General features: G+C 44.0%; 1 protein-coding gene across 1 annotated transcript in view; it reads left to right on the top strand.

Annotated features, from left to right (window-relative positions):
- Niban1 (niban apoptosis regulator 1) overlaps positions 1-25,940 on the top strand; it is a 148,314-nt gene extending 122,374 nt beyond the window's left edge. Inside the window, exons 7-14 of the mRNA XM_042674546.1 lie at positions 4,366-4,470; positions 5,263-5,425; positions 8,636-8,823; positions 13,559-13,720; positions 15,473-15,583; positions 17,563-17,670; positions 22,362-22,473; positions 24,285-25,940. Coding sequence (XP_042530480.1) covers positions 4,366-4,470; positions 5,263-5,425; positions 8,636-8,823; positions 13,559-13,720; positions 15,473-15,583; positions 17,563-17,670; positions 22,362-22,473; positions 24,285-25,438 — 2,103 coding nt within the window. The 3' untranslated portion in view covers positions 25,439-25,940. The remainder of the gene's footprint in view (positions 1-4,365; positions 4,471-5,262; positions 5,426-8,635; positions 8,824-13,558; positions 13,721-15,472; positions 15,584-17,562; positions 17,671-22,361; positions 22,474-24,284) is intronic.
- Positions 25,941-26,659: the final 719 nt, after the last annotated feature.

Raw genomic sequence — 26,659 nt, 5'->3', positions numbered from 1 at the left:
CTGCTTTATGCTGGTTCATTGGAAATAAAAAGGCTCCTAGACTCTTCTGCCTGGGCTAGCTTCAGACTTCGATCTTCAGATCTAAGCCTCTTGGCTAGCTAGGATCATAGACATGAGTCACCAGTGCCCAGCCTCTATCTTTTTAAACAACAAGATTGCATTTTTAAGTCTCTTATGGTAAAACTCAGTGAATCCTGTTTTATGAGGAGGTGGTTAGAGAACTCCTCATTATTATGATTTGTTATTTCATTAGCCTTTTTTCTCTAGAAAAGCCCAAGGGGTTAGGACCTTGCTATGCAGAGCTGGCCAGGATAAGAAATCCCAGAATGGGCCGCACATAGGAGAAGGGAGGAGAGGAAAGGAAAATGGTGGGTTTTAGCTTTGCCAGCTCCAGGGCTATCCCTAATCCCCACCAAGTTCACCAGCTTTGCAACAGCCCACCCGCTTCTGATCTCTGCTCTCTCTCCCCTCTCCCACTCCCTCCCGGCATGATCCCTTTGCAGTTCCCTACATCTAACACAGAACCAACTTTCTTGGAACATTGTGTGGGAAAGACTAAAAGAAAACTGTAAGCCCACCCAAATGGAACATTCTTTTCCTTTGGCCTTTGTCTATAACTTGATCTGTTCACACTCTTGTTCAAATTAAAACCAATCTCTGCAAAAGGACAAATTAGGATAATTTTTATCATTCTTGAGCTTCATGCTTTTCAACCAGAATAGTGTTTCCCACTGATGGTCAGCTCCATCTTCAGTCTCCACCTCCCCACCCCCTTAGCTCCCTGCTCATCATGCTACACTAGGGCTACTCTTCTGCAGATGTCTTTCAAACAAGAACTTACCCCCACTAAAGTAGGATGGGGCCCACAGAGGAGTAACTAACTACTCACTGTAACTACAAGACCTCCTGATTTCCAGGACTTTGCACATGTCATATTTTTCTTAAACCCTAGAAAATGTTCATTTCTTAACTGCCCCAGAGAGTGGAAAAGCAGGGAGACTGGCTCAAGTCTGTGACTTAGTTACCTGGGAGGCAGAGATCAGAGGACTTGTTCAGTTGGAGGCTACCTGGGGCAAAAAAGGTTTCCAGGCTTCATTTCAACCAGTGGCTAGGCACATGGTGCAAGCTCCTCATCACTAGTGACACTGGGAAATGCAAGTGGGAGGATTGCAGTCCAGGTTTTCTAAAGGGGCTTGGGGTGTAGCTCAAAAGTAATCAACGGGAAAATATCTAGAAGTGTGACTCAAGTGGTAGAATGCCTGCCTAGCAAAGGAGCAATCAAGAAAAAGAAAGGGAAAGGAAAGGAAGGGAAGGGAAGGGAAAAGAAGGGAAGAGAAAAGAAGGGAAGAGGGAAAGGGAAGGGGAGGGGAGGGGAAAGAAGGGAAGGAAAACACAGTGCCACTAATGAATTACCAGCAGTGAAAAATCCTCTTGTTACCATCTTCAATGTCACAAGGCAAGTTTACAAGGTGACAGAAGTTTGGCTTACTGCCCTAATGGGAGCAATTCCTCTCAGGCGCAGTTGGCCTGGACAGTTTATCTCCTCTGCCTGGGCTTCTTTCTCCCTGGGCGTGGTCCTGTTCAGTTCAGCTAGAGCACGACACCCTACTGTAACACCCTAGCGAGAGGCACCATCTAATGATCTCATGAGGTTTTCCACCAGTGTGAGGCTGACCAGTGACCTCTGAGTAAAATCTTCCTTCATTCCCAAAGTGGACTATGTAGATGTCTGTGAGAAGTGAGAGGGAGGAGGTCAGTTATGTTGGATAAATATTATTTCAACTTTACAGAACAGCTGCCCCGAGTGAGTCGTTCCTTTTCTGCTTCTTTCCATGCTCAACACTACATCTTAATCTGGAACCTGTGGTTTAAACCTGAGCTTTCAAAAGACTCATGATAAAAGTGAATCTGAACAGCACAGCTTGCCCTGTCAGGGTGCAGGGATAAAAAGGAAGGAGCCAGGGGTGAGGGAGGTTGTCATGAGTGAGCGTGGAGATAACTGTGCAGATGCGTAGAAACATTCACCTATCCAAGCAACATTTTAAGAAATATCTAGAAACAGGGGCTGAGAAGGTGGCTCAGTGGTAGAGTGCTTGCCTGGCATACATGAGCCCTGGTTTAGATTCCTCAACACCACATAAATAGTCCTGCATGGTCTGGCTTTGAGTCACTCTCCTTACCCTCCTCAGTAGCTAGGATTACAGATGGGACCCACTTATGCTGTGTCCTGCTTAACACGCCTTCTTTCAGTGGACCATCCAAATCAGAAAGCCACCGTATAACCTAATGGTGCTTTCATTAAGTTTAGAGTGAAGTTTGGCATTCCAAATCAAGTGTGTTGTTTCGTCACTGTTAACCTTGGCTCTGAAGAAAGGGCAGGGAAGTAGCAGAATCATCCACTTGTAGACTCGCAGGCTAGACAAGGAACCATTCCATTCATGAGGAACACAGCCTAGAGTTATCACTGGAAGATCCAGAGGACCTGACACATTGCTAACCACTTTTTTAGGTGGACCCTAAGACCTGTTAGGTCTCTTCCTTTCAAAAGTTAAGTCTATGCTGAAGGCAGATAGGGAGAGGAGAATGTAAGAGCAACCTTTAGTTTATGCTCTCCCCAGCCCTTTGAGCCCAGGTGGCTTTGTGTCATTGCCAGGAAATCCCTCCTCCTAGGAACCAAGAGGAAATCCCTCCAAACAAAAGACAGGCGTTTTCCCCAGAGCAAGCCAGCTGTGGCAACTTTTATTAGTGACATGTGCTCCTTCCCCTTTCAACAATGAAATATTCTCATGCTAACAATATAGCTTAAACACACACCAATAGTCTGGTGTGGGTGTGTTTTGTGACAGGTCTAGATGGAACTCACAGTTGTCCCCTGTCTCAGGCATATACTCCCGCGCCCAGAAAATGTCTCCATTTTTGTAAAACTTAATAAAAAATAATACAAGCTTACAGTCACCGGAAACACGTGGTCACCCCAAATGCACACATGTTAGATGTCAGTGGCTCACTTCTTTAATCCTACCTACTCAAGAGGCTGAGATGTCTGGATTGCAATTCAAAGGCAATCCAAGCAGGAAAGTCTGGGAACCTTATCTCCAGTTAACCACCAAAAAGCCAGAAGTGGAAGTGTGGTTCACATGGTAAAGCACCAGCCTTGAGCAAAAAAAAGCCAGAGGTCCTGAATTGAAGCCCAAGTATTGGCACCAAAATGAAACAAAAACCCACAACCGCCCCACCTCCCTCCTCATATATCAGTTGGCGTCTCCAGCCCATTCAGCTTTCTGTGCCTACTCTGTTTTGGAATGACCATTTCCTCTAGAGTAGCTCCATCCCTTCCAGCGTCAGCTCTTCTTTTGCCCCTCCCTTCTTTGCAGGGTCCTTTTCAGGCTTAGCCCAGTCTTTGGAGGAGCAGATTGAGCCAGCAATGTTGCAGAGCTTCTGGAGCTCAACTTTTGCCTCTACTTTATCCCCTCCAGCATCCCCTTCAGCTTTGCTTCTTAAAGCCAGGGGATGCAATGGAACATGGGCTTTGGTTGGAGCATGAATGTTTCTCTCCTCTTTCTCTCTATCTTGCTCCTCTTTTCGAAACATGAGAAGGTGGAGATGGTGTTTAGCAAGCAGTAGGGGCAAAGAGAATAAAAACACCTAGATCCTGAGGGGGCTTGAAGAAGAATGATAAGATAAGGGGGCACAGACTATGACTCAGCCACTCAGATCGAGCCTGACCCATCTCAGTGTTGCCAGAGAACGTCCTTTTCAATGGTTGAAATCTTCCCTCTCATCCTAAGTGCACTGGGCTCTTCTAGTTTGAGTATAAGAAGTTTGACTTTGAGGAATTTATTCTTCCCAGCAGTGGAGAATGTCAGCAGATCTTTCTGCTCCTTGTAAGAATGCTTGCTCTTGGGCTGGGAAGATGGCTCAGTGGTAGAGTGCTTGCCTTGCATGCATGAGGCCCTGGGTTCGATTCCTCAGCACCACATAAGCAGAAAAACCTGGAAATGGTGCTGTGGCTCAAGTGGTAGAGTGGTAGCCTTGAGCTGAAGAGCTGAGGGACAGTGCCCAGGCCCAGAGTTCAGGCCCCATGACCAACAACAACAACAAAAAGAATGCTTGCTCTCCAGATTTTCTTAGTTGATATTTCTGTGACCTTAGAACCAAGATGATGATGATGATGATTAACCTAGGCTACTTAGCATGTGTGAGGCTATGGGTTCAATCCCTTGAACCAGCACATGCACTTGCATGTGTGTGTGTGCACACACACACACAAAATGGAGTTCATAAATCTAAGTGTAGAAACAGCCATCATAAGTCTGGTTTGCCATTGCCAGCTGACCAATTCTGGGCACCCCTTTTACTGTGTAGGTCCTAAGTAACCTGGTGATGGAGGAACTTCTGCCAACTCTCCAGACAGATCTGCTGCCAAAGATGAAGGGGAAGAAGAATGACAGGAAGAGAGCCTGGTTTGGGGTAAGTCATGTAAATACATTAGGCAAAATGAACATTTCCTCTGTGTGGCTCAGGCCTATAATCCTAGATACTCAGGGAGGCTGAGATCTGAGAATCATGGTTCAAAGCCTGACCAGGCAGGAAAAATCTAAGAGATTCTTATCTCCAATTAACCATCAAATAGCCAGAAGTCATCCGGGCACTGATGGCTCACACCTGTAACCCTAGCTACCCTGAGGCTGAGATCCAAGGCTCACAGTTCTGAGCCAGCCCAGGCAGGAAAGTCTGTGAGATTCTTACCTCCAGTTAATTACCTAAAAACTGAAAGTGGCATTGTGGCTTAAGATGGTAGAGTGCTAGCCTTGAGTGAAAAAGCCCAGCACCCAAGGCCCTGAATTCAAGTCCCATCACTAGCCAAAAAAAATTTTAAAAGCCAGAATTTGAAGTTTGGCTCAAGTGATAGGGTTCCAGCCTTGAGCAAAAAACCTAAATAAGATTACTAGGCCCTGAGGTAAAGCCACTACTAGCAAAAACAAACAAATAAGTACGTCTCCCTTCCCTCTTAGGGCATTTTAGGTTGTTTTGAAAGAATCCCTTCCTTAGTTGGAGACTTGCTTTCTTAAAGACTGCTCAATCATAACTTACATAAGAGCTCATCCAAACAGACTTGAACTTTCAAAGAAAAAATTGAATGTGTGAGCAGTTTTGTTTACATCCAGAGAGTTTGGAATGGCTCTTCTCCTCCCACTCCTACCTGACTCTCAAGCACTTATACACTACAAGCCATGATTCACCTGCTATTCTCTGTCGCAGCTCCTGGAAGAGGCCTACAACTTGGTTCAGCACCAAGTTTCAGAAGGACTAAGTGCGTTGAAGGAAGAGTGCAGAGCTCTGACCAAGGGTCTGGAAGGAACCATCCGCTCGGACATGGATCAGATTGTGAACTCAAAGAACTTCCTAACTGGAAAGATCAAAGGTTGGTGAGCATGCTCCCTCCACGTTCCTGCTAATGAAATAAGCTACCTGTGGAGAGATTCACACATCCTTTTGGCTACGGTTGGCCCTTTGGATAGGTGGAGCCCCACTTCTGTGCACGCCACTAACCACTGTGAAGAACTTCTTGAAAGAATTGCACTGAACACGTCCGTGCTTCTGTTTTTGTCATGGTTTCCCAAGTCACACAGTTAAACTCTTTGCACAGCATTTGCTTTGTATTCAGTATTATAAGTACCTAGAGATGACTTTAAAATATATGAAGCATACAGCTGGAATTGGTCATGTGTGAATTCCACCCCATTGTATACTAGGAACTTGAGCTTCCTTGGATGTTGGAATTTGGAGTGGAAGGCAGGAGCAAGTGGATCTTAGAACCCCCATGCTACGGATATCAGATGATTCATGGCTTCTAAGAATAAGCTGAGGAAAATGGGAGGAGGTCACAATATGCGCTAGGTACTGTTAGAGTCTAGACCTTGCCATGGGAGATTCACGGACACAGGTGAAGAAAACTTTGCTTCTGGCCTCATGACACCTGTGTATATTTATCCAATCTATGTATCTCCTGCTGTGGGACAGTTCAGGGAGGGCATCACGGTCTTCCTATGTAGTCTAGGCTGGCCTTGAACTTGTGATCCTCCAGACTGCAACTCTAAGTGCTGAGATTACACTCATGTACTACCATGTATAGACATGTGTAGAATTTTTAATATTAAATTGTAATGGACTCTGTTCACCTCTTCTCTGCTACAAGCTCTCAAATAGCCGGGCCACATCGCCCTGGTTTACTCAAGTATACTCAGGCCTACCTAGTACAATGCCTATTAGCCAAAGGTTGAATTAATGCACAATGGATTTTTCTTTGAAAGGAAAGCCTACCAGTGGGCTTAGGGTCTGTAAGTCTGGATTTCTAGCCCTAACTCCAACAGAAATCAGTTATATATTCCTGGGCAGTTCTATTTGCCTTGGTCTCCAGTCTGAATTCATGCTTGTTGACTGACATAATATCTCTAGCTTCTTTGGGGATATAGCATCAGAATTGAGAAGCTGGAACTGAGATCCTATGGATTACAAAGTCACAAATATTTATTCTATGTGTTCCTTGAGAGAAATCAAGTCTGCCTAGCTCCAGACAATAGGCCTTACTTAGATGGCCTTGGGAGAGAACCCAAGGCCAAGATAGAACCCAAGATGGAACTCCATTCCATCCAGCCTCTCCATAAACAGCACACCCATTGCCAGTTCACAGAAGAGCATGGGGGCTCATCAGAAGTCATTTTAGATAGCCTGTACTCAGATCCTCACTCATCATAAAGTGGTTACTGATTGTTTTCTGAGGCAAGTGGTGGAACCACAATGCACTAGGACCACCTATTCCTGTTCGCCCACAGGGTCCTGTGCTCCTGGGGCTCATATCCTGCAGGGGATGGTGAATCTACAATGTGTGGTAGATCATCCTCTGTGACATGGGCACTCTTTGAATGGAAGTTCAGCTCACTTCAGGGCTCCTACCATGGATCTACTGAGAGATTAGAGAAGGTTTAATTGATGTGAGCCGTGGTGTCTATTTGCCTGGGCTTACTTGTTCATATAGTGCCTTCCAAAGCCAAGTGGAAATTTAACTTCCCAGTGCTCTCTGTTTGGTGTTATCTAGGGCTCATGTCTTTGTAAGCACAATTCATCTAAAGCTAACTACATGTTGAAAAACATGTACAACCTAAACCCACCAACACCACCAACATTGTCAGGCTCAGGGGTCTTATTATTGCCCTTTTCCCAGCTGGCATGAAATCATTCTCTCTTGCCTGTCTGAAGGTCCCATGTGTACTTGTATGATAGAAAATGACTCTGCCCTCAACTCATAGTAGTTTACTAAAATAAATCCTGAAAGATGGTAGTGATCAAATCTTTTTAAACAAGGAGGGGGCCTGTAGGCTGCATGGTAAAGGTCTTTTGGATTTGGAAAAACACTTATGGAGTGGTAAGTAGTGATCTCTCCATAGAGCCATCGATTGATCTTTCGCTCTGTTCCACCATTAGTTATTTATTCAGTAAGCATTATTTTGATTCTGCTGAGTGTAAGGGCTGTGAGGATTCAGAGGAGACAGTCTGCTCTTACAGGCAGAAAAAGATATGAAACCTGTCATGGGTACCAGACAGAAGACAAAGCACAATGAATGCCCTGAGAGACCAGATCAAAAAGGGTAGAGGTCTCATGTCAACTTCAATGTGGGCTGCCCCCTGCTGGGGAGATTGTTTTAGTGCTAGACAAATCAATAAATACCCATAGATAAATAAATACCAATAGTTATGAGCTCTTCCTCAGTACACAGCCATTGTCAGCATCTTGAAAATAGTAAACTCTACTTCTTCCATAGCCCTAAGAAGTAATTACTCTTATGATCTCTATTCTATGAAGTAGGAAATGGGGACTGAGATGAAGGAAATTGCTAGCCTGTGGCCATCAGGCTCAGAGCCCAGTCCTCCACTGCAGTCTCTCTGTCTTCGTCAGTCTGCAGACTGCTTTCAAAAGGCGACAGAACGTACACCTCTAGAGACTAGGAAATGGATGGAGCCCATGAGGAAACACCTGCAGGTCACAATTCAGGAAGCTGGGTCATGGGTCCAGGGCATTAAGCTATCCCAAGTGGGTGACATTTGACCTAGGCATGACTCAAGTGGTAGAATTGTAGGACAAGTGCAACAAAGCTCAAGGTCCTGAGGGGGAGAAATTGTACTTGATTATTTTCAAGTTTCTTGGTAGAGTGGAAAGGATGGAATAGTAATATTAATGTAGTTGCTGTTGGGGAAATGAATTAGGATATAATAGAGTATGCATTCTGAAGATAGACTTGCATATTTAATGATGGCGAAGGGTCTATAGGTGAGTCACCAGCATTTCCTTCTTTGTCTGAGGTGTGTGTGTGTTCCTAGCAGCCAAGCAGAGAAATGCAGTCTTCCCAGCGCAGAAGGAAGCTTCTGGAGGGAGATTCTGCTCCCTCCAATTCTCAGGCCATCCTGTGCATTTGCATGGGTTCAGTGCTGGCCCACCACCCATGTTGTTGGGCTGCCTTGTCCATTTGATCTTGCCTTGGCTGGTAAATGGCTTCAGGGGTATCATCCAGCCCTGGCCTGGGCTCCAGTGCCACTCAGTCCTGAGTCATGGCTTTCTGTCTCTTTGGCACCTCAGCAATGGTGGCCCAGCCAGCGGAGAAGAGCTGTGGGGAGAGCGTGCAGCCTTTCCTGGCATCCATTCTGGAGGAGCTCATGGGGCCAGTGAGCTCCGGGTTCAGTGAAGTACGCGTACTCTTCGAAAAGGAAGTGGATGGACTCAGCCACAGCTTTCACACCACCAAAGACAGCGTGCTGCTGAGGGAGGTAGGAGCATGGGCGGGGGAGCAGAGGGCCTTGTATTTTCTTCCTCCTTCCTTTTTCACTTCCTTCCCTTCTTCCTTCTCTCCTTTCTCCCTCCTCTTCCTTCCTCCTCCCTCCTCTTTCTTCTCTCTTTTTTTCCTTCTTTTCTCCCTCCACTTCTTTCCTTCCTTTTCCTCCCTCCCTCTCCTTCCTTTCTCCCTCCTTCCTTCTCCTCCTTCATTTTCCTTCCTCTCTCTTTCCTTCTTTTCTTCCTTCCTCTCTGTTCTTCCTTCCTTGATTCCTTCCTCCCCTTCTTTCCTCCTATTCCTTCCTTCCTTCCTGTCTCCCTCCCTCCTTCCTTCCTCCTTCTCTCCTTTCTTCCCTCCCTCCTTTTCTCTTTCCTTCCTTTTCTTCTACTTTCTTTCCTTCCTTCTTTCCTTCCCTTCTTCCCCTCCTTCCTTCCTGTTTTCCTTCCTCCCTTTCTTCCTCATTCCTTCACTCCTCGCTTTTCTTCCTTCCTCCTTCCTTTCATCCCTTCCTTCCTCCTTTTCTTCTTTATTTCCTTCCTTCTTTCCCTCTCCTTAACTCCTTCCCTTCCTTCCATCTTTCTATCTTTCTTATGTCACTAGAAACTCTTATTCTCATCAATGGGCATGTCATGACTGTAGAAATTTATGAATGTAATATGATACGTGTATGCAGTATGTAATGATCAAATCAGTGCAACTAGAATTCACAGTTTCTTAAACATTTACCATTTATTTGTGTTGGGAATCTTTCTCTTTCTTCTTAGAGCTGGGGTTCAAATTCAGAGCCTTGCACTTGTTAGGCAGGTGCTCTAACACTTAAGCCATACCAATATCATTTTTTTCACCTAGTTATTTATTAGCTAAGATCTCTTGATTTTTGCCCAGGGTCAACCTCTGACCTCAGTCCTCCTATTTGTGTATATCATATAACTGAGATTTCAGGTGTATACCACCACACTCAGCTTGTACTTTGAGATAGAATCTCACTAACTTTATCTATCTATCTATTTAACTATTGATTTATTTATTTATGCCACTCCTGGGGCTTGGTCTGGGCACTGTCCCTGACCTTCTTTTGCTCAAGACTAGGATTTAACCACTTGAGCCACAGCACTACTTCTGCCTTTTTCTGCTTATTAGGTATTGAGGAATCAAACCCAGGGCTTCATGCATGTGTGCATGATCTACCACTAAGCCACATTCCCAGCTCCCTCACTAACTTTTGACTGAGCTGGCCTTGAACTTTGATCTTTCCATCTCTGCCTTCCATGTGGCTGGCATTACTGAGGTGAGCTACTGCTGTCAGCTTACATAAACTCTTAGGCCTTTAAAAAACATATAATAAATGATGCTGTCCCTTTCTCATTATTTTATGCATACATACATACATATATAATGGTATAAAACAGGATCATTTCATAAATATTTTGAAGTTTCTTATTGAAACTGTTTTTTGTTTTTCTTGAGAATTGCTGTCCCAACACCACCCGCCTCCAATCTAACTATTGTTAACATGTTTTTCTCTGCTTATATAGCATAGAAAGCATACACAATTAGATTATTTTTTTACATTGTTTGCTTTCAGAAAAACAGGATTCTATTTGTTATATTACTTACTTACCTATTTTCTCATTCAAAAATGCTTCATGAACTCATTTCTAGGGTAACTATTCTAATTCTAAATTGTTCTTTGTAACAATCCCAACATTTCTGGTACCACGAGCAAAGTTTCCATAAGCAGCCGTCTACACACATTCTCCTGTCATAATGCTTTTGCTTCAATGGGGTAGGTTCCTAGGCCTAATGATATATTTCTTTCCCATGCTAATGGATTTTTTCCATTGCTTTTCAAAAAATAGATTTAAATGTTACTCTCCACTAACTGTGTGTAACATTTACCCTCTGTATTCTTACTTGTTTAAACTTTCAACCCTCTAACAGGAATGAAGTGTAATTCATTTTTGCCCTCCTGCCTGCCTAAGCAATGTTTTAAATGACATTGTATGGTAGGGCCTAGGCAGGGACTCTACTGCTGAACCATGCCTCCAGCCCCTTTGTTCCCAGTGGTTATTTTTTATATAAATTCTTATTCCTGCCTAGCCACACGTTTGGACCATGATCCTCCTATTTTTCATCTCCTATCATAGCTAGATGACAGATGTATGCCAAAGCAGCCATCTAGTTGTTGAGAATGGGTCTTTTATTTTTGTTTGTTTGTTTTTGTTGTCTGTGGGGCTTAAACTCTGGGCCTGGACACTGTCCCTGAGCTCTTCAGCTCAACACGAGTGCTTTACCACTTGAGCCACAGCACCACTTCTGTTTTCTTCTGGTGGTTAATTGGAGATAAGAGTCTCCCAGACTTTCCTGCCTGGGCTGGCTTTGAACCACGATTCTCAGATCTCAGCCTCCTGAGTAGCTAGGATTATAGGCATGAGCCACTGGCACCCAGCTGAGAATGGGTCTTGTAAACCATTTTGCATGGGCTGGTCACTAGTCAAATTCCTCCTATGGTAGAATGAGCCACCAAAAGCAGCAGCATGCTTCTGACCAACACTTCCATTTCAGGGGACCTTGCCATAATTAAGTCCTTCCTTCCCTCCTTTCTTCCTTCCTTCCTTCCTTTCTTCCTTCCTTCCTTTCTTCCTTTCTTCCTTCCTTCCTTCCTTCCCTTTTTTCTTTCTTTTCTTTCTTTCTTCCTTTCTTTTCTTCTATTTTTGAATTACTAGGGTTTGAATTCAGTGCCTTGCATTTGCTAAGCTGACACTCTACTACTAGAGCCAAACCCTCAGCCTTAATTTTTGCTAGTTATTTTGGAGATGGAGTTTGTTTGTTTATTTATTTATTTTTGTTGGTCATGGGGGCTGAACTCTGGGCCTGGACGCTGTCCCTCAGTTCTTCAGTTCAAGGCTAGAAGCACTCTACCACTGAGCCAACTTCCCAGCCCTGGAAATGGAGTTTAATGAACTCTTCTGCCTAGCTGGGATTACAGCTGTGAGCCCAGCACATAATTCACTTCTTAAAGTGAATTGTGAGTGTGTGCTGACCTGAACTCAGGGCCTGGGTGCTGTGCTGCCCCTTGATTTTTTTACTCAAGGTTTGGACTGTACCATTAAGCCATAGTTCTACTTCAGGCTTTTTGCTGGTTAATTGGAGATAAGTCTTACAGACTCTTTTTTGTTGGGGCTAGCTTGGAACCAGGATCCTCAGCTCTCAGCCTCCTGAGTAGCTGGCACTGTTTCCCTAATTAAAGCACAGTGGGCTGGGCTGGGACAGGCGCCTCGTTCACTCCGCCTTTCCCCCAACTTCTCCCCAGAGCCTCCATCTTCAAAACCTTTCTGGACTCCCCTTTAAGGCCCTCTCCTGATAGTTTCTCTATTTTAGGGCTTTCCTCTTACTTATGTAAATGTACTTTTTCTTAAAACTTACAAATTTAAAAAATAAAACCTTTCTGCACACTTCTTCTGCACCATCCTCCAATTTATGTCAACACCATCCTCCAATTTATGTCAACCCTCCAATGTTCACCTTTAGAAAAGCTTAGAAAGCCTTCTGTGGCAGCAACATTCCTGGTGTTAAGAGTGCTGATTACATAGTGGGCTTTAGTAGACCAAAAACCCACCTGTGGACTCATTGATTAACTTATCACCTGTGCAAACTGAGGTGGGAGTCCTCAGATGATTATTATTATTCATTCATCCAATTCATGCATGTATTTATTGATACATAAATTGGATGAATGAATAATAATAATAATAAATTATAAAACTTATAATTTATTAAAATTATAATAAATTATAATTACATTTGTACACATTGAATATATTGCAGTTATATTTATAATAAATACATATAAGTTGTAATAGATTATAATGGTTGAATTATTACAATAATTAGATTTATAATTTATTTGTTAAATTCATAATGGATTATAATTTTATATAAATTAAATTTACTATATTTATAATACGTTATAATTAAGTTTATAATGAATAACTTTATAATAAATCAAATGTAATAATGCATGATAAGTGTATTTATTTGAGACAGTCTCACTAGGTAGCCCGGGCTGTCTTCAAACTCAAGATCCTCCTGCCTCTGCTTCCCAGGTGCTGGGATTACAGGAATGAGCCACTATGCCTGTCTCCCAGACTTTATAGCTGGATTTGGGCCCTCCTCCACACACACTGCCCACTTCCCCCACTGAGCGTCTTCCTCACATCCATACCCCACCCAGTAGCACTAGAAAGCAAGTCAGAGCAGAGGGCCTGGGTGCAGGGGCACTAGAAGAGCCTCTCAGAATTGTGAGGAGTCCTGGCTTCTCTCCCAGCAACTCCCAACCTCCCCAGGCTTCTTGAAACATGTCACTCCTTGGAGACAGCTGGAGCCCCAAACAATTCCATGTGCCAGACAGCCTGCCTGGCTGCCTCGTGAGCTCTGGAAGTAGAAACTCGCGGTCCATGGCCAATATAAGATGGGGAGTTCCTGTGTGCACCCCTGGGCCTTGGTGTCAGCTGGTTCTTCATGACTTCTGTCCTAGCAAGAGAGCGGTTCCTAGAACAGAGTGCAGGAGGGAAACAGGACTATTGAAGGTGCCACAGGTGTCGTTTGTTAGTAGTGATGCATTCTAAGAACAGGCATTCGATGATTTGCCAGTTAGGTGTTCTGAAATATGTAGGACATCTGATTGCTAAATCTGAAAGTGTTTCCTTATTCCCTTCATCAAAATATAGCAACTGAGCCAGCTTGTGAACCTTCCGCTGGATTCTGTGAAGATGGAGCCGTGCTACACTAAAGTGAACCTGCTTCAAGAGCGCCTGCAGGATCTCAAGAGCCGCTTCGGCTTCCCGCACGTGGATCTGGTGGTCCAGAGGACACAGAACTACATGCAAGAGGTGGGAGTATCAGGGATCGCCTGGGATGAGGATGGAGAGAGAGAGAGGAAAATATGTGCAGGCAGAGGAGGCAGAACGATCCTGCAGCCCAGGAACTCAGGCTGTTTCCCTAGTTGGGATGATCAAGGACACACTGTCCTTCCTGCTGGCCTTCCTCCAAGTTGATGAACATAATAAAGAAATCTCTAGAGAAATAAAGTGGTGCCAACGGATAATTAATTGACTGGCTTAAACCGTGGCTGCACATTAGAAAACACCTGGGAAGGATTTATTTTTTAAGCAGCCCTGAGGATTGATCTCAGAATCTCATACTTGCCAGGCAGGTGCCCTGCCACTTGAACCACATTGCTAGCTCGCTTCTGTTTGCTTTCAGTTATTTTGGGGGTTAGAATCTTATACTTTTCTGAGATGACTTCAGACTGTAATCCTCCTATCTTTGCCTCACCAGTAGCTGGGATTATAATTATCCTCTATTACTCCCATCCCACTGATGGAACTTTTGACAAATATTGTCACTAATACCCCATCCTGTGAATTAAATACACACATACATAATACATACATACATACATATAAGCAAACATATACACACATGTAATTTTTAAAAATTCTCCCACCCCCATTCCCTTTGTTTCTAGTGTGTAACTAGGGTTGAGAAGTGTGGATTTAAGTTAATTTGTAATGTCAGTAAGTCAACCAATCACATTTAAATTTTGGGTCCAATCGGCAGGTTTCTATCATTTTCCTGTCACCCCCAGAGCAGTAATGCAGTCAGCCTTAGAGACTCTTTCTCACTAGAACAAAGGAGGAATGTGCTCAGCCACAAGTCTATTTCACAAATGTCCTGGGGGAGCTCGCTGTGGACTTGGACACTGTGCCAGCTCCCAGTTCAAGAATCCAGAGAGAGAGAAATAGATAGATATACTGGCATCTGGCAAGTGCTTTGACAGAGTTATATGCTGGATGCTTTGGAAAGCAAAGAGCATCATTTTCTTCGAAGTTATGGGCTGGGTAAGCAATACATCTTCTTATCTAACCTTGGAGTTGTGAGGAATTAAAGATGAACGAGGCACTGATTGGGCAGCAGTTTAACAGTGATCCCTTTGAGAATGTTGGTCCTCGGCGGTATGCTAGCGGCACAGCTGCAGGGAATGCGACGGGACTCCTGAGGCTCCTTATCTGCTGTCACCAGCCAGCCTTGATTGGGCCCCTGCCCAGCCTTGCAGAGATAGGAAGGCATGTAGGGAGCAGGGGAAAAGCAGAGAGGGGCATGCGCTGTCGGTCTTCCTATCTACCTAAGCTCTGAGGTGCAGCCCAAAGTGTGGGCAGAGAGGCTCCTCACGCCCGCATCTCCTTAACCCATGGCTGTAGCCCCACGGCTGGAGGAGAATCACAGATGAGGAAGAAGGGGGGATGGGGAGGGGTGGCAACTATAGGACAGGCCACAGTCTCTGTCCTCCATTCTAGGGTTTCCCCTTCGGGATGATGGGGAGGAGAGAAGTGATACTAGACAGACAGACCAACTGGGCAAAGGGGTGTTTGCAGCCCTTTCTGCACCCCTGGTGGCCATATGGCTGCTTGATTCACAATGAAGGGAGTGGGGTTGGGTCCCTGGTGATCTGGGTCAGGCCCAGAGCGTATCTGAAAAATTCTGATGGTTCCTCTCCTCTCATATCTCTGAATCAAGCCAAGAAGGCCTGTGCTAGTGACCCTGAGCATTGACTATACTCTCTGTGTCGGTTTGGTTTCCAGCTGATGGAGAACGCTGTGTTCACTTTTGAGCAGTTACTGGCCCCACATCTCCAAGGAGAGGAATCTAGAACAGCAGCTGCCATTGAGAAGGTCAAGCTCCGAGTCTTAAAGGTAAAACTTTTGCTGCAAAGCATCCAACAAGAATGTGGCCCCTGGTATTTGTTTGTTTGTTTAAGTAAGTTTTTTTATTGTGAAAATACCATACAGAGGGGTTCCAGTTACACGAGCAAGGTAATGAGTGCATTTCCTATCAAGCTTTGTTGCCTCCTCCTTTGTTTTTCCCCTACCATCCCTTCCCTCCCACCTCCTCAACTACACTCCCCCCTCCTCCACCCCCCTCCCTCGCCTAAATTGTAAAGTTCGTTTTTCAACATAGTGTCTTGTACATCTCATTGTTGCAATGGATCAATCTGTATCCCTATTTAAACATTTTCTTTTTTTCCCTTCCCCTCCACAAATTATACCAACATCAAATACAGTGCACACACACTGTACCCTCTGCCAAGCCGAGCTGCCCCTCCCCGCTCCTTCTGAGGCACCAGTAGCAGTCATCTCTCAGCTGACTTTTGTGCCTGCTCTGCCATCTAGTGGCTACTTTAGGCACCACAGGTCCTCAGCATCATTGCACACAGGTAGAAAGCAGTTGGACTTTATTGGCTGTCCACTAGCATTGTACCAATTACATAGAATACGAAAATAGACAAGACACCATCTTTGACTTGAACACATTTACAGGGTAGTGAAATCCATTACATTGGTCAATACTTTTAAGACAAGTCAAAACTTCAAGGGAAAGGAAATACTCAAGGAAAAGACAGCCACCATATTGAATTGTTTTAAATGTATTGCATGTATAAGTGCACACAAAAACAGCTGCAACAATAAGCATTTCAACACATATCATGCAGTTTTAGAGTCTTTAAAAATGCTATATTGTTTTGCTTGATCTTCCCAAGAACTTATGATTGGATTAGAATATGTCCCTATTGTACAAATGAGGAAATAAATCCTCTAAACACCTGTGCCTTACAAGCTAGACACACTAGCCAATGATGAGCTTAAAGCTACAACTCTCCTGGCACTTGCCTACTAACAGTACATTCAGACAAAATGTTAAAACGCCACAGAATCTACAGTGCTCTCTGAATTCCATCCCTGATGAAATCTCTGATACTTTGTAGGTAAGAGAAAACTTTGACAACCAAATTGAGATTAAAAGTAATCTTGATAGTGGTAACACAGATATGAATGTCCTAGCAATCGAGCTGAAGGAAAAGACAATATCACTGTGAAGTGTTGTTTGCAGACAGAAGAAAACAAACAGAAGGGTGTACAGACCTTAGCAGCTCAGGTTTGAAAGGGACTCAGAATTCCTTTAGTTCAACCTCCCATCAAGTGTCAAGAACCTACCTGCCAGGGGCAATCTCACTGGTACTGGGTGCATTCACCTTCTTCTTCCCAAGCAGATGGATTGGGCTCAGCATTCCATCTCTGGACACTTCTGCCTTGAAGAATATACTTTCTTAGGTTAGACTAAGATCCTTACCACTGGTAATTCTAGTTTTACCTCCTTCCTTGTATATCCTTTTCTTCCTCATGGTAGACTGGTTGTTTAAGTAAAGCTGTCATTTCCCCTCAAGTTATGTTCTCAGCATAAGTACTCTTCTCTCTTCAATCATTCTTCATGTACCCTGACTATTCTGCTCACATGCCTGTGTTGGGAGCTCAGATTGCCTGTGATATACCCAAGTCCCCAGGCTTGGGTAGAGCAGAAAGAGTCAACCTCTTTCTTATCTGTCTATCCGAACCATGTGATGAGGCACAAACTCACTCCTTAGTTCTTTCCCCAATGTCTTTATAAGACAAATGCCACTTCCCTGGCTTGGTCTTCCCTTTGTTTCCACATCTGTAAGAGGAGAAGATGAGTTAAATCAGGATGTCTTACCCTACACCTGGCATTTGTGGGAATTATAGAAATTTAGAGGAGTGGAGGAAGTGAGATGGTGTGAGTGGCTGATTTTGTTTGTTTGTTGAAGCAAATGTTAACATACTGGAATGCTACAATTTAGCATATGCTTCTGTGTTGACAGCAATATGATTATGACAGCAGCACCATCAGGAAGAAGATCTTTCAGGAGGCCTTGGTTCAAATCACACTGCCCACTGTGCAGAAGGCACTGGCATCCACGTGCAAACCAGTAAGGAAATACGTGGCTCCTATTGTCTCTGAAGGTCAAATGTACACACTTGCAAGTAGTTGGCTAGACCCAGGGCCAGGTGGGAGAGCTGTTTGATAAATGGTCAGATTGTAAATATTTTAGACTTTGTGGGCTTATTTGTCTTGTAACCATACAAGTCTGCTGTTGTAATGCAAAAATAGCTCAAGATACACAGATTACACAGGCAAACTGCTAATCGACTTCGTTTTAAAAGCACAAGAAGCTGCCCAGATTTGCTGCCTCTGGAATGGCAGAAATCTCAAAGGGTAATGATCTGAACTTGAGCCAAGTGAGAACTTGACAAAGGATGTCTAAGAAGAGAGCCTGTGATCCCTATTAGAAAAGGAATCATCAACTCTGACACTTGGCTACTACATCCAGAAGAGAACTTAAGGAACATGATTACAGAAGGAAATCTGTGCTATTTTCTCCAGTAACTTTTTTTTTTTTTAACCAATTCTGGGGCTTGAACTCAGGGCCCGGGCACTGTCCCTGAGCTTCTTTTGCCAAAGGCTAGCACCCTACCATTTGAGCCACAGCACTACTCTCTGCTTTTTCTGTGTATGTGGTACTGAGGAATTGAACCCAGGGCTTCATGCATGCTAGGCAAGCACTCTACCACTAAGCCACATTCCAGCCCTCCAGTAACTTTTGTTTACTGAAATTAGGGATGCCGTGTAGTGCTGTTGCCAGCCTCAGGCATGAAGGGGCAGGTGATGGAGAAGGTGAGATTTCGTGTTCAGCAGAGCAATGGGCAAGTTCAAAGCCTGGACTGAGTCCTCGCTTCTCCATGTTTTTCCTCTGGGGCTCTGGAAAAGTCCCTTTTTCTCTTTGGGACAAGATTACATCTCCTGCAATGGAAGGAATATTTTGCAAGGACTTTCTTAAGACTGAGAAGACTAGAATGATGCAATTAACATCTATGAGCTTTATCAAGCACTAACCACTGTGGGAAGCATTTTGTATGGATTATGGAAATCAACTTTGAAGCAGCCTTTTGAAAGGTACTATTTATAGCCTCCTATGCAAATGAGGAAAACAGAGTGGTTAAGTAACAGGTCTAGAGACAGTGGGCTGGTTAACAGTTTCAGCCTATTCACACTCACCTGTAACACAGCAGACAATCAGATAACTAGAAGTCCACCACCATCTGATTACTATGTCTATTTTGTAAAAAGGAATCATGGACCTGAACAAGATCTACTCCCTGTTGGGGTAGATGATAAAGAGCTTAGAATTTCGAAAAGGCATTTAGGGAGCTTGGAGCTTCTCCAAGCATGAAAGCATTAAAATCTTCTATGTGATTTATTTTACTGTGACATTTTTTTCTTCGGTCATTTTTTATATCCTATAAATGTTGTTTTTCTTCACATTGGCATGTCTAGTATTGGCATTCATTTCTGGGTGTATATTTCCTAGTCGAAAAGGATTTGATTGAAGCCAGGGAAAAAAGAATCCATCTCTGAGCATCCATCCCTTAGCCTTATGTGACAGAACAGTTCAGCAGCTTGACAGATTACTGGTTCCACCTGAAAACACAGATGCACATAGTCATTTGTTTAGGAGACATTTGTAAAGGCAGGGCTTGAGAAACCCCCCTCCCAGATGAGGCAAGCGTGGAGTTCCCCTTCTCAACTATGCCCTCTTCCCGGGCATCAGCAGAGTGAGTTGAGCCCAGTCTACAAAAGCTCTTATATGATTTTTAATCAAGACTGCTTCCCAGAGCCTGTGATCCTGAGTTATCAAGATAGTATGTCATTGTCAAGAGCTTTCAAAAATATATCTAGATTGCCAGGTACCAGTGGCTCATACCTGTAATCCTAGCTACTCTGAAGATTGTGGTTCAAAACCAGTCTGGGCAGGAAAGTCCATGAAACTCTTTTATTTATTTATTTATCTTTTTGGTCAGGTGTGGGGCTTGAACTCTGAACCCGTGGCTGTCACTGTACTCTTCAGCTCAAAGCAAGTGCTCTACCCTTGAGCCACAGAGCCACTTCTGGTTTCTTAGTGGCTTATTGGAGATAAGAGTGTCACGGACTTTCCTGCCCGGGCTGGCTTTGAACCACGATCCTCAGATCTCAGCCTCCTGAGTAGCTAGGATTACAGGTGTGAGCCACTAGTACCTGACTCATGAAACTCTTATCTCCAGTTAACTACCAAAAAAAAAGCCACAAGTAGAGCTGTGGCTCAAATGGTAGAGAGCTAGCCTAAAGCACAAAAGCTCAAGGATAAAGTCCTGGCCCTGAGTTCAAGCCCCAGGACTGGCACACAAAAAGAATTGAAATAAAAAAAAAAATCTAGATTTATAGAATAGATAAATTGAAGGATTATCAGCTTCATGAACTCCTTATTTTTACTAAGATGTGTTTTTTTTTGTTTCTCTTTTTAAGTAGCATCTTCTCAGATTTGTGGTACTAAGTATGCATTATAATTGCCTAGAATATTTTTTAAGTACTCCACAAGAATCTCCCTCAGAATTCCAATTCAACTGCTACAAAAGTTAAGCCTATGACACAATTCAGTTGATTTAATATCAGCTTTGTGAAGTTGGGCACATCTAAATGTCCTTTGATTATCTCTTCCCACAGAATCCTTTAGCTGGTTGGAAACATGAAAGCACTCTATTCAGCAAATAAGCATTCAAATGCATCAGACATGATCTAGTCATTGTGTGAGGCTGCCAAACCATAGTCCTCATGGTCTTGGGGGTCACAGTGTGTAAGCAGAAGACAGATACCCAAGTTGCCATGTTGGGGACACAGTGTTGGCCTTATGGGGAAGAGTTCAGGGAAGGTGCTGAACTCTGCTCATGGAATCAAGGAGGACTTCCTTGGATCATGCCTCTTTCTACCCAATCCTGGTAGGGAACTGAACGCTGCATGGGAAGGAACTGACAGGAGGATTAGCATTAGGATGAAAACACATTCGGGCCATGAGCCTGTGTGCCTCCATTTACCTCTGAGTGATGTCATGGCTCAATGGCAGTGTCCAGTCTTGTGTGCAGTGATCTTTCCAGAACTGTACACCAGTTCTATCTCATGAACCCTCCAGGGGTCAAAGAACTCCTGACTCTTGCCAACTCTTCGTCTTTTTCCTGGTGGGTGTAAAGGAACTCTATTATTGCCCATGGCCATACAATATAATCCTGGGCCACAGCTCCGCCAAGTCTTAGCTCTGAAAGCTGTATGAATGTGATAGCTTCCAGTCACCTGCTATAAACCCTGACTATTCAGGTAAAAGGTGTAAAGAGCCTTGAATTGGGAGCCCCTTCCCCCACCATGTCCAGTACTATTAGGTATGAGGATTACTGAGTTAATGACTAGGCAATATTTGCTGCATTTTGTTCCCTGCCCTTCCTTCATGCTGATAAGAAAATGTGCACCGTGCCTGGGCTGTCTGAGCGAGAATCCATGGTATCAAGGTCAGGTGGAGGCAAAGAAGAGCTTTTACAGAGACTGTTCAACTGGAAAAGAGTCCCCATTTTAATAAAGCTAAACATACATCTACCAGGTATAGTGGCATATGCCTGCAATCCTACCATGTGAAAGGCAGATTGAGGTTTCAAGTCCAGCATGAACTATAGAGCAAGACCTTATTTCAAACAAAACAAAACAAAAATGCTAAAAAAAAAATCTACATGACCTAGCAACTTCAAATTTCATTTTTAGATATATGACTAAGACAAATAAGTCCTAAAAGTAAGTCCTTAAGTCTACAAAAAAGAAATGACATGCCTGTTATTAGCATGAGGACAAAACATGTTCATACAATCTTCATAACAATCAGAAAATAGGGAGAAAAATCCCAATATCGAGAATGAGTAAGGGCTAACGATTTTGGTTTAGCCATTTAGATGCAGCCATGTGAGTAAATCTGAAAAGCAAACATGTAAGAATGTATGGTTTCTTTATATAAAGTTGAAGAAAAAAATCTATCATATCTCTCTCGATATGAAATCAGTGTTCATATTAGAGGGATGAATGGCTGGAAGGGTGGTAGAGGATCCTGGGGTAGAGAGTGGTGATGGGGGGGTTAGTAAAGTGTTCTTCCATCTTGATATACATTTTGGCTACTTGAGTATAGTTATATATTAAGTGCTATTGAACTACACTTTTAAATCTGTGCTTTCTACTGGATGTAACTTCTGTCTCAACAAAGTACTGTTGTCATTAAATAAAAAAAGAAAGAAGGAAACAGTTTGGTTATGATAGGAAGAAAAAAAAAGGAGGGCCAGAAATGTGGCCCAGTGGTAAAGTGCTTGCATAGCATGCATCAAGCCCCAGGTTCGATTCCTCAGTACTACATACACAGAAAAAGCCAGAAGTGGCACTGTTACTCAAGTGATAGAGTGCTAGCCTTGAGCTGAAGAGCTGAGGGACAGCGCCCAGGCCCAGAGCAGAGGACATGTTCCCAGTGCAAAGAAAGTAGAGAGAAGGACAATGGCCGTATGCACCCTTCCAATGGACAGGTATTAGCTATGTCAAGGTTATATGAAGCTCACAGTATTTTGGATTAAAGAGGTCATGTGAGGTCATAGGAGCTTGGGTTGAAGAGAGCACAAAGACTGTTGAACTGAGTTACTATTTAGACTTCTTTTTGTGGGCCATTGCTTTCCTCCTTTGCATGTCCAGTATCTTACGTTATTCTTATCTCTCACTGTCACTGTCTAGGAGCTTCAGAAATATGAGCAGTTCATCTTCTCAGATCATACTCATATGATCCATGTTGAGAATGTCTATGAGGAGATTCTGCATCAGACTCTTCTTGATGAAACTCTGAAAGGTAAGCGGGGGGGGGGGGGGGGGGGCGGGGGGGAGAGCTTGTCCTGGACAGAAGGGAACTCCCCACGGAAGGAAGCATTCCTCAGATGAGACTCCAGACAGTAAAAAAGAGGAAGAGGAAACTGGCTTTCATGTGCCAGGAAAAGGAAGGAAAGAAGGAAAGACAACAACCTTGATTGAGCACTCATGATTTGGCTTGTGTTTTGCTGGCCAGTTAAATATTCTTCTCTTTCAATACAATATAAGCTATGAAGCTGGGTGCCAGTGACTCATGCTTGTAATCCTAGCAACTCAGGAAGCTGAGATCTTAGAACCATAATTCAAAGCCAGCCAAAGAAAGAAAAACCCATGAAACTCTTATCTCCAGTTAACTAACCCCTACCCCCACCAAAAAAAAATAAAGCTGGAAGCAGAGCTATGTCTCAAGAGGTAGACCGTCAGCCTTGATCAAAAAAGCTAGGGGACAACATGTAGGCTTAAGTTCTAGCCTCAGTACCAGCACAACAACAACAACAATAAAAGCAAAACTAAACTTAAAAAAAAACTAAAAAGATAGGAATTATAAGATGAGGATGTTAAGCTTCATTTTACAGATGAGAAAATAAAGGCTTAAAGGGACTAAGTATGGGGTATTTCATGAAGCGCTGTCTTTCCCACACTGGGTCACACACAAGGACAAGGGCTCTTAGGCACTGGCTCATGACCCCTCCCAGAGCCTGGTAGAGGTGAGTTCAGCAGCAAGGCCTGGCCACTGCTCTCTCAGCACATTCCCTGCTTCTACTCAACCAGACAGAAAAAGACACGGGGCAATGGCACAGTGCCCTATGAAGCTTCATACAGTGTTAGCACCCAACCTGCTGCGTAACCAAGCTTAGCCTGGAATGAAAGTTTGAAGAGGAAAACAATGATTTTTTAAAATATGCTGAAGAGAGCTACTACCAAACTGAACCTGAACCTTAACTGGTATTCCTGGGGAAGATCTCAAGTAGGACCAAAAATGAAAGTGTAGAATCTGCACAAATCAAAGCCATGGCTAGCCCACCATGAAGAATTAGAAGAGTCCTTTTCTCCAGATACTTCTCCCTGTGAGAAATACTGTCATGATACTCTGACTTTGGTCAAAAAGGGGGTCTAACTGTTGGCTGCTGAGAGAATGATATAGATTGTATAAATCTATGAGACCTCGTTGGATGTGGTCATGGTGCACATTTTATCCACAACCATTAGTGGAGAGCCACAGCCAAATTGCCAGATGCTGTTATTTCTGTTGTTATTGGCTTTGTTCTTCTCAAGGTCTATGAGGCTAGGTTAGATGTTCATGTATGTCCATTTTGGACTCTACAGACCAGCTACATGCTCAGTACATACTATGCATTCAGGATTACACTGAGAGGAAAAGCAGAGTATCCTAAGGCTTGTCCTAGCCCTTGAGGTATTCCAGTGGAAGTAGACAAACTAGCCACATATATTCACAGGTAGTAAACTGTGATGCGGGGAGGCTCCCTCAGGGAAATACATTGTGAACCATGAGCTCTGAAAGCAAAGGTCTAAGTTTCCATTGCTGATCCCCCTGTTAGATGCCTAGCAAATGTTTGCTTGTGTGAATCAATGAATGAATGTTACCAAGGCTCTGTGTTCTGAAAGAGCTTGCAGTCTTTGATCATTACAGAAGTAAGGTTTCCATGGTGTTGTATTTGAGAATTTGATGGTGAGAGGAGCTGACAGAGGTGTCTGGCTTCTGAATAAACTCAGAAAATCCAGGTTTGTTCTGCAGGGTGTTCATGTTCTGTTCTGTTTTCTCTAACCTCTCAGTGATCAAAGAAGCGGCTATCTTGAAGAAGCACAATTTATTTGAAGACAACATGGCCTTGCCCAGTGAAAGTGTATCCAGTTTGACAGATCTAAAAATCCCCACCGGAACAAACCTGGCCAGCTCTGCCACAACGGCGTGTGCTTTTTTGCCAGGACCTCCAGATAATGAGACCCCAAGTAAAGAAGTGTTCCAGGAGTCAGAGGAAAAGAAGCAGCCTGAGCTCCCTTGTTCATCGGCTGAAGGAGAAAGCCTTTCTTTCTCTGGGCCTAGCCCTCCTTCAGGTGAGGATGGGCAGATGATTCTGTCAAGCGAGCATGACTCTGCTGTGACTCCTGCAGCTGCAGAAAACATCGAGACACCTCTTAGTGCACATGTTCCTGAGCTGGAGTTAAAAGAGACCCCCGAGAATGAAGAGCCCACCCACGAAAAGGCAGAACAGAGGGCTGCCTCAGGCTCCTTGAAAGATCTCGGAGAGTTGTCAGTGTCCATGGAAGTGCCTGTGGAGTCTGCTCTGGTAACCAGAAAAGACACAAATGAAGGGACACTTGGGCTCCAAGAAAAGGCAAATGAAGAAGGAAAAGTCCAGTGCTACCCAGACGTCAGCCAGGCTTCTGCTCACCAGGACAACTGTGAAGAGAACAACATGGAGAAGAAGGAAGCCCATCCTCCAGCTCCAGAGGCTGAGGCCCCCGGGGTGGATCTGGGGGCATTTCCAGAGGCCAGTGTCCCTGCCTGTCCACCTGCTGGTGAAGGGCACCCTGAGGGCACAGACCACGTAGACCCCACCAAAGAGCCAGCCGGGGCCACACAGCCCACTGAGAGGGAGCTGGAAGCCAGGGAGGATGCAGGTGAGGCTGTTTGCAATGTGGAGGATCATGCTGTGCCACAAGAAGTTGGCACTTTAAGTTCTGACCCTATTTGCTCCAGGGAGAGTCAGGTTGCAGAAGAGCTAGAAGTGATAGGAGGGATCAGCGATGCAGCCCTAGCTGTGGCCAGCGAGGATGCACAGGAGGTTAAGGCTGTCCATGTCTATGAGTGCCAGTGGGTGGTTGAGAATTCTGCAGACACAGAAGTCCTGGCTGCACAGGAAGGTGATATGAAGGAGAATGAAGGGTGTCAGGAGGGCTCTCCAGGGCCTCCCTTGGAGGAGTAAGAGCCACAAGTCTGCAATTGTCTTTCTTTGAACAAAGTCATCGGTCAAGGGGTTATAGTTATGGGAATTCATAAAGGTTGCATGTGATTTGCTATGAAAACTATTATGAAATCATTCCTTAATTTGAACGTAGAAATACCCACAGGACGTGAGCACTGAGGCAGACCTTTCTGGAATTAAATTGCTTTACCATGAATTATTACTTTAGCATTTTAATAGGGATTGTAAAGGCACCAGAGTGTTTGGGGTAAGGGGTTACAGAGAGAGACAGAGAGGAAGAAGGGGGAGAGAACAGTACTTCAGTAAAACAGGAAAACAGTTCTCAATATTCGCTACACATTTCAGTGGTGCATTTTTTTTCTACTGCTTTAAAGCTTTTAAATTTTGAATAAGAATACAAGTGCACACTCACACAAATGTATACTCTTAAGTGCAGCCTTACCATCCATCAGCCTCACCTTCTTTTTTTTTTTTGGGTCCAGTTGTGGGTCCTGAACTCTGGGCCTGGGCGCTGTCCCTCAGCTCTTCAGCTCAAGGCTAGCACTCTACCACTTGAGCCACAGCGCCACTTCCGGCTTTTTTCTTTTTGCTTATGTGGTGCTGAGGAATCGAACCCAGGGCCTCAGGCATGCAAGGCAAGCGCTCTACCACTGAGCCACCTTCCCAGCCCCCAGCCTCACCTTCTCAATCAAGCTGTAAGAAAGTGAAGGTCATGAGTGCTAACCCCTACCATATGCAGTCCTTGAAGCAGCCATCCCTGGCTGGTCTCATGAGAAGCTGAGCAGAAAGATTGTGGGACTCTCTGGGCCTATAACTAATTTTACTATCAAATTGTTGATTCTAATTAAGTGCCGGTCCTGGGGCTTGAACTCATTGCCTGGGTGTCCTGTCTTTTAGTTTTTTTCACTCAAAGCTGGCACTCTACTATGAAACCCACAGCTCCACTTCTGGCTTTTTGGTGGTTAATAAAAGTCTCATGGAATTTTCTGCTTAGGCTGGCTTTGAACTGCAATCCCTAGATCTCAGCCTCCTGAGCAACTAAGACTATAGGCATGAGTCAATTTTCATGTTGATTCTTGTCCATTAATCTTATTCACAATGTGTAAACCTCAAACCATTCCAGATAGGCCTTTTGATGTGCATTGAGCTCAAAGCCTCCTGATTAAACAGACATTATTTGTAAAGCTACTACATGCCTCAAATTATGTTCAACATATCAAG

The sequence above is a fragment of the Dipodomys spectabilis genome, unplaced genomic scaffold (assembly GCF_019054845.1).
Source record: "Dipodomys spectabilis isolate Male_0828 unplaced genomic scaffold, ASM1905484v1 ptg000019l, whole genome shotgun sequence".
Classification (NCBI taxonomy): Eukaryota; Metazoa; Chordata; class Mammalia; order Rodentia; family Heteromyidae; genus Dipodomys; species Dipodomys spectabilis.
This window is presented reverse-complemented; position numbering and strand designations above follow the sequence as displayed.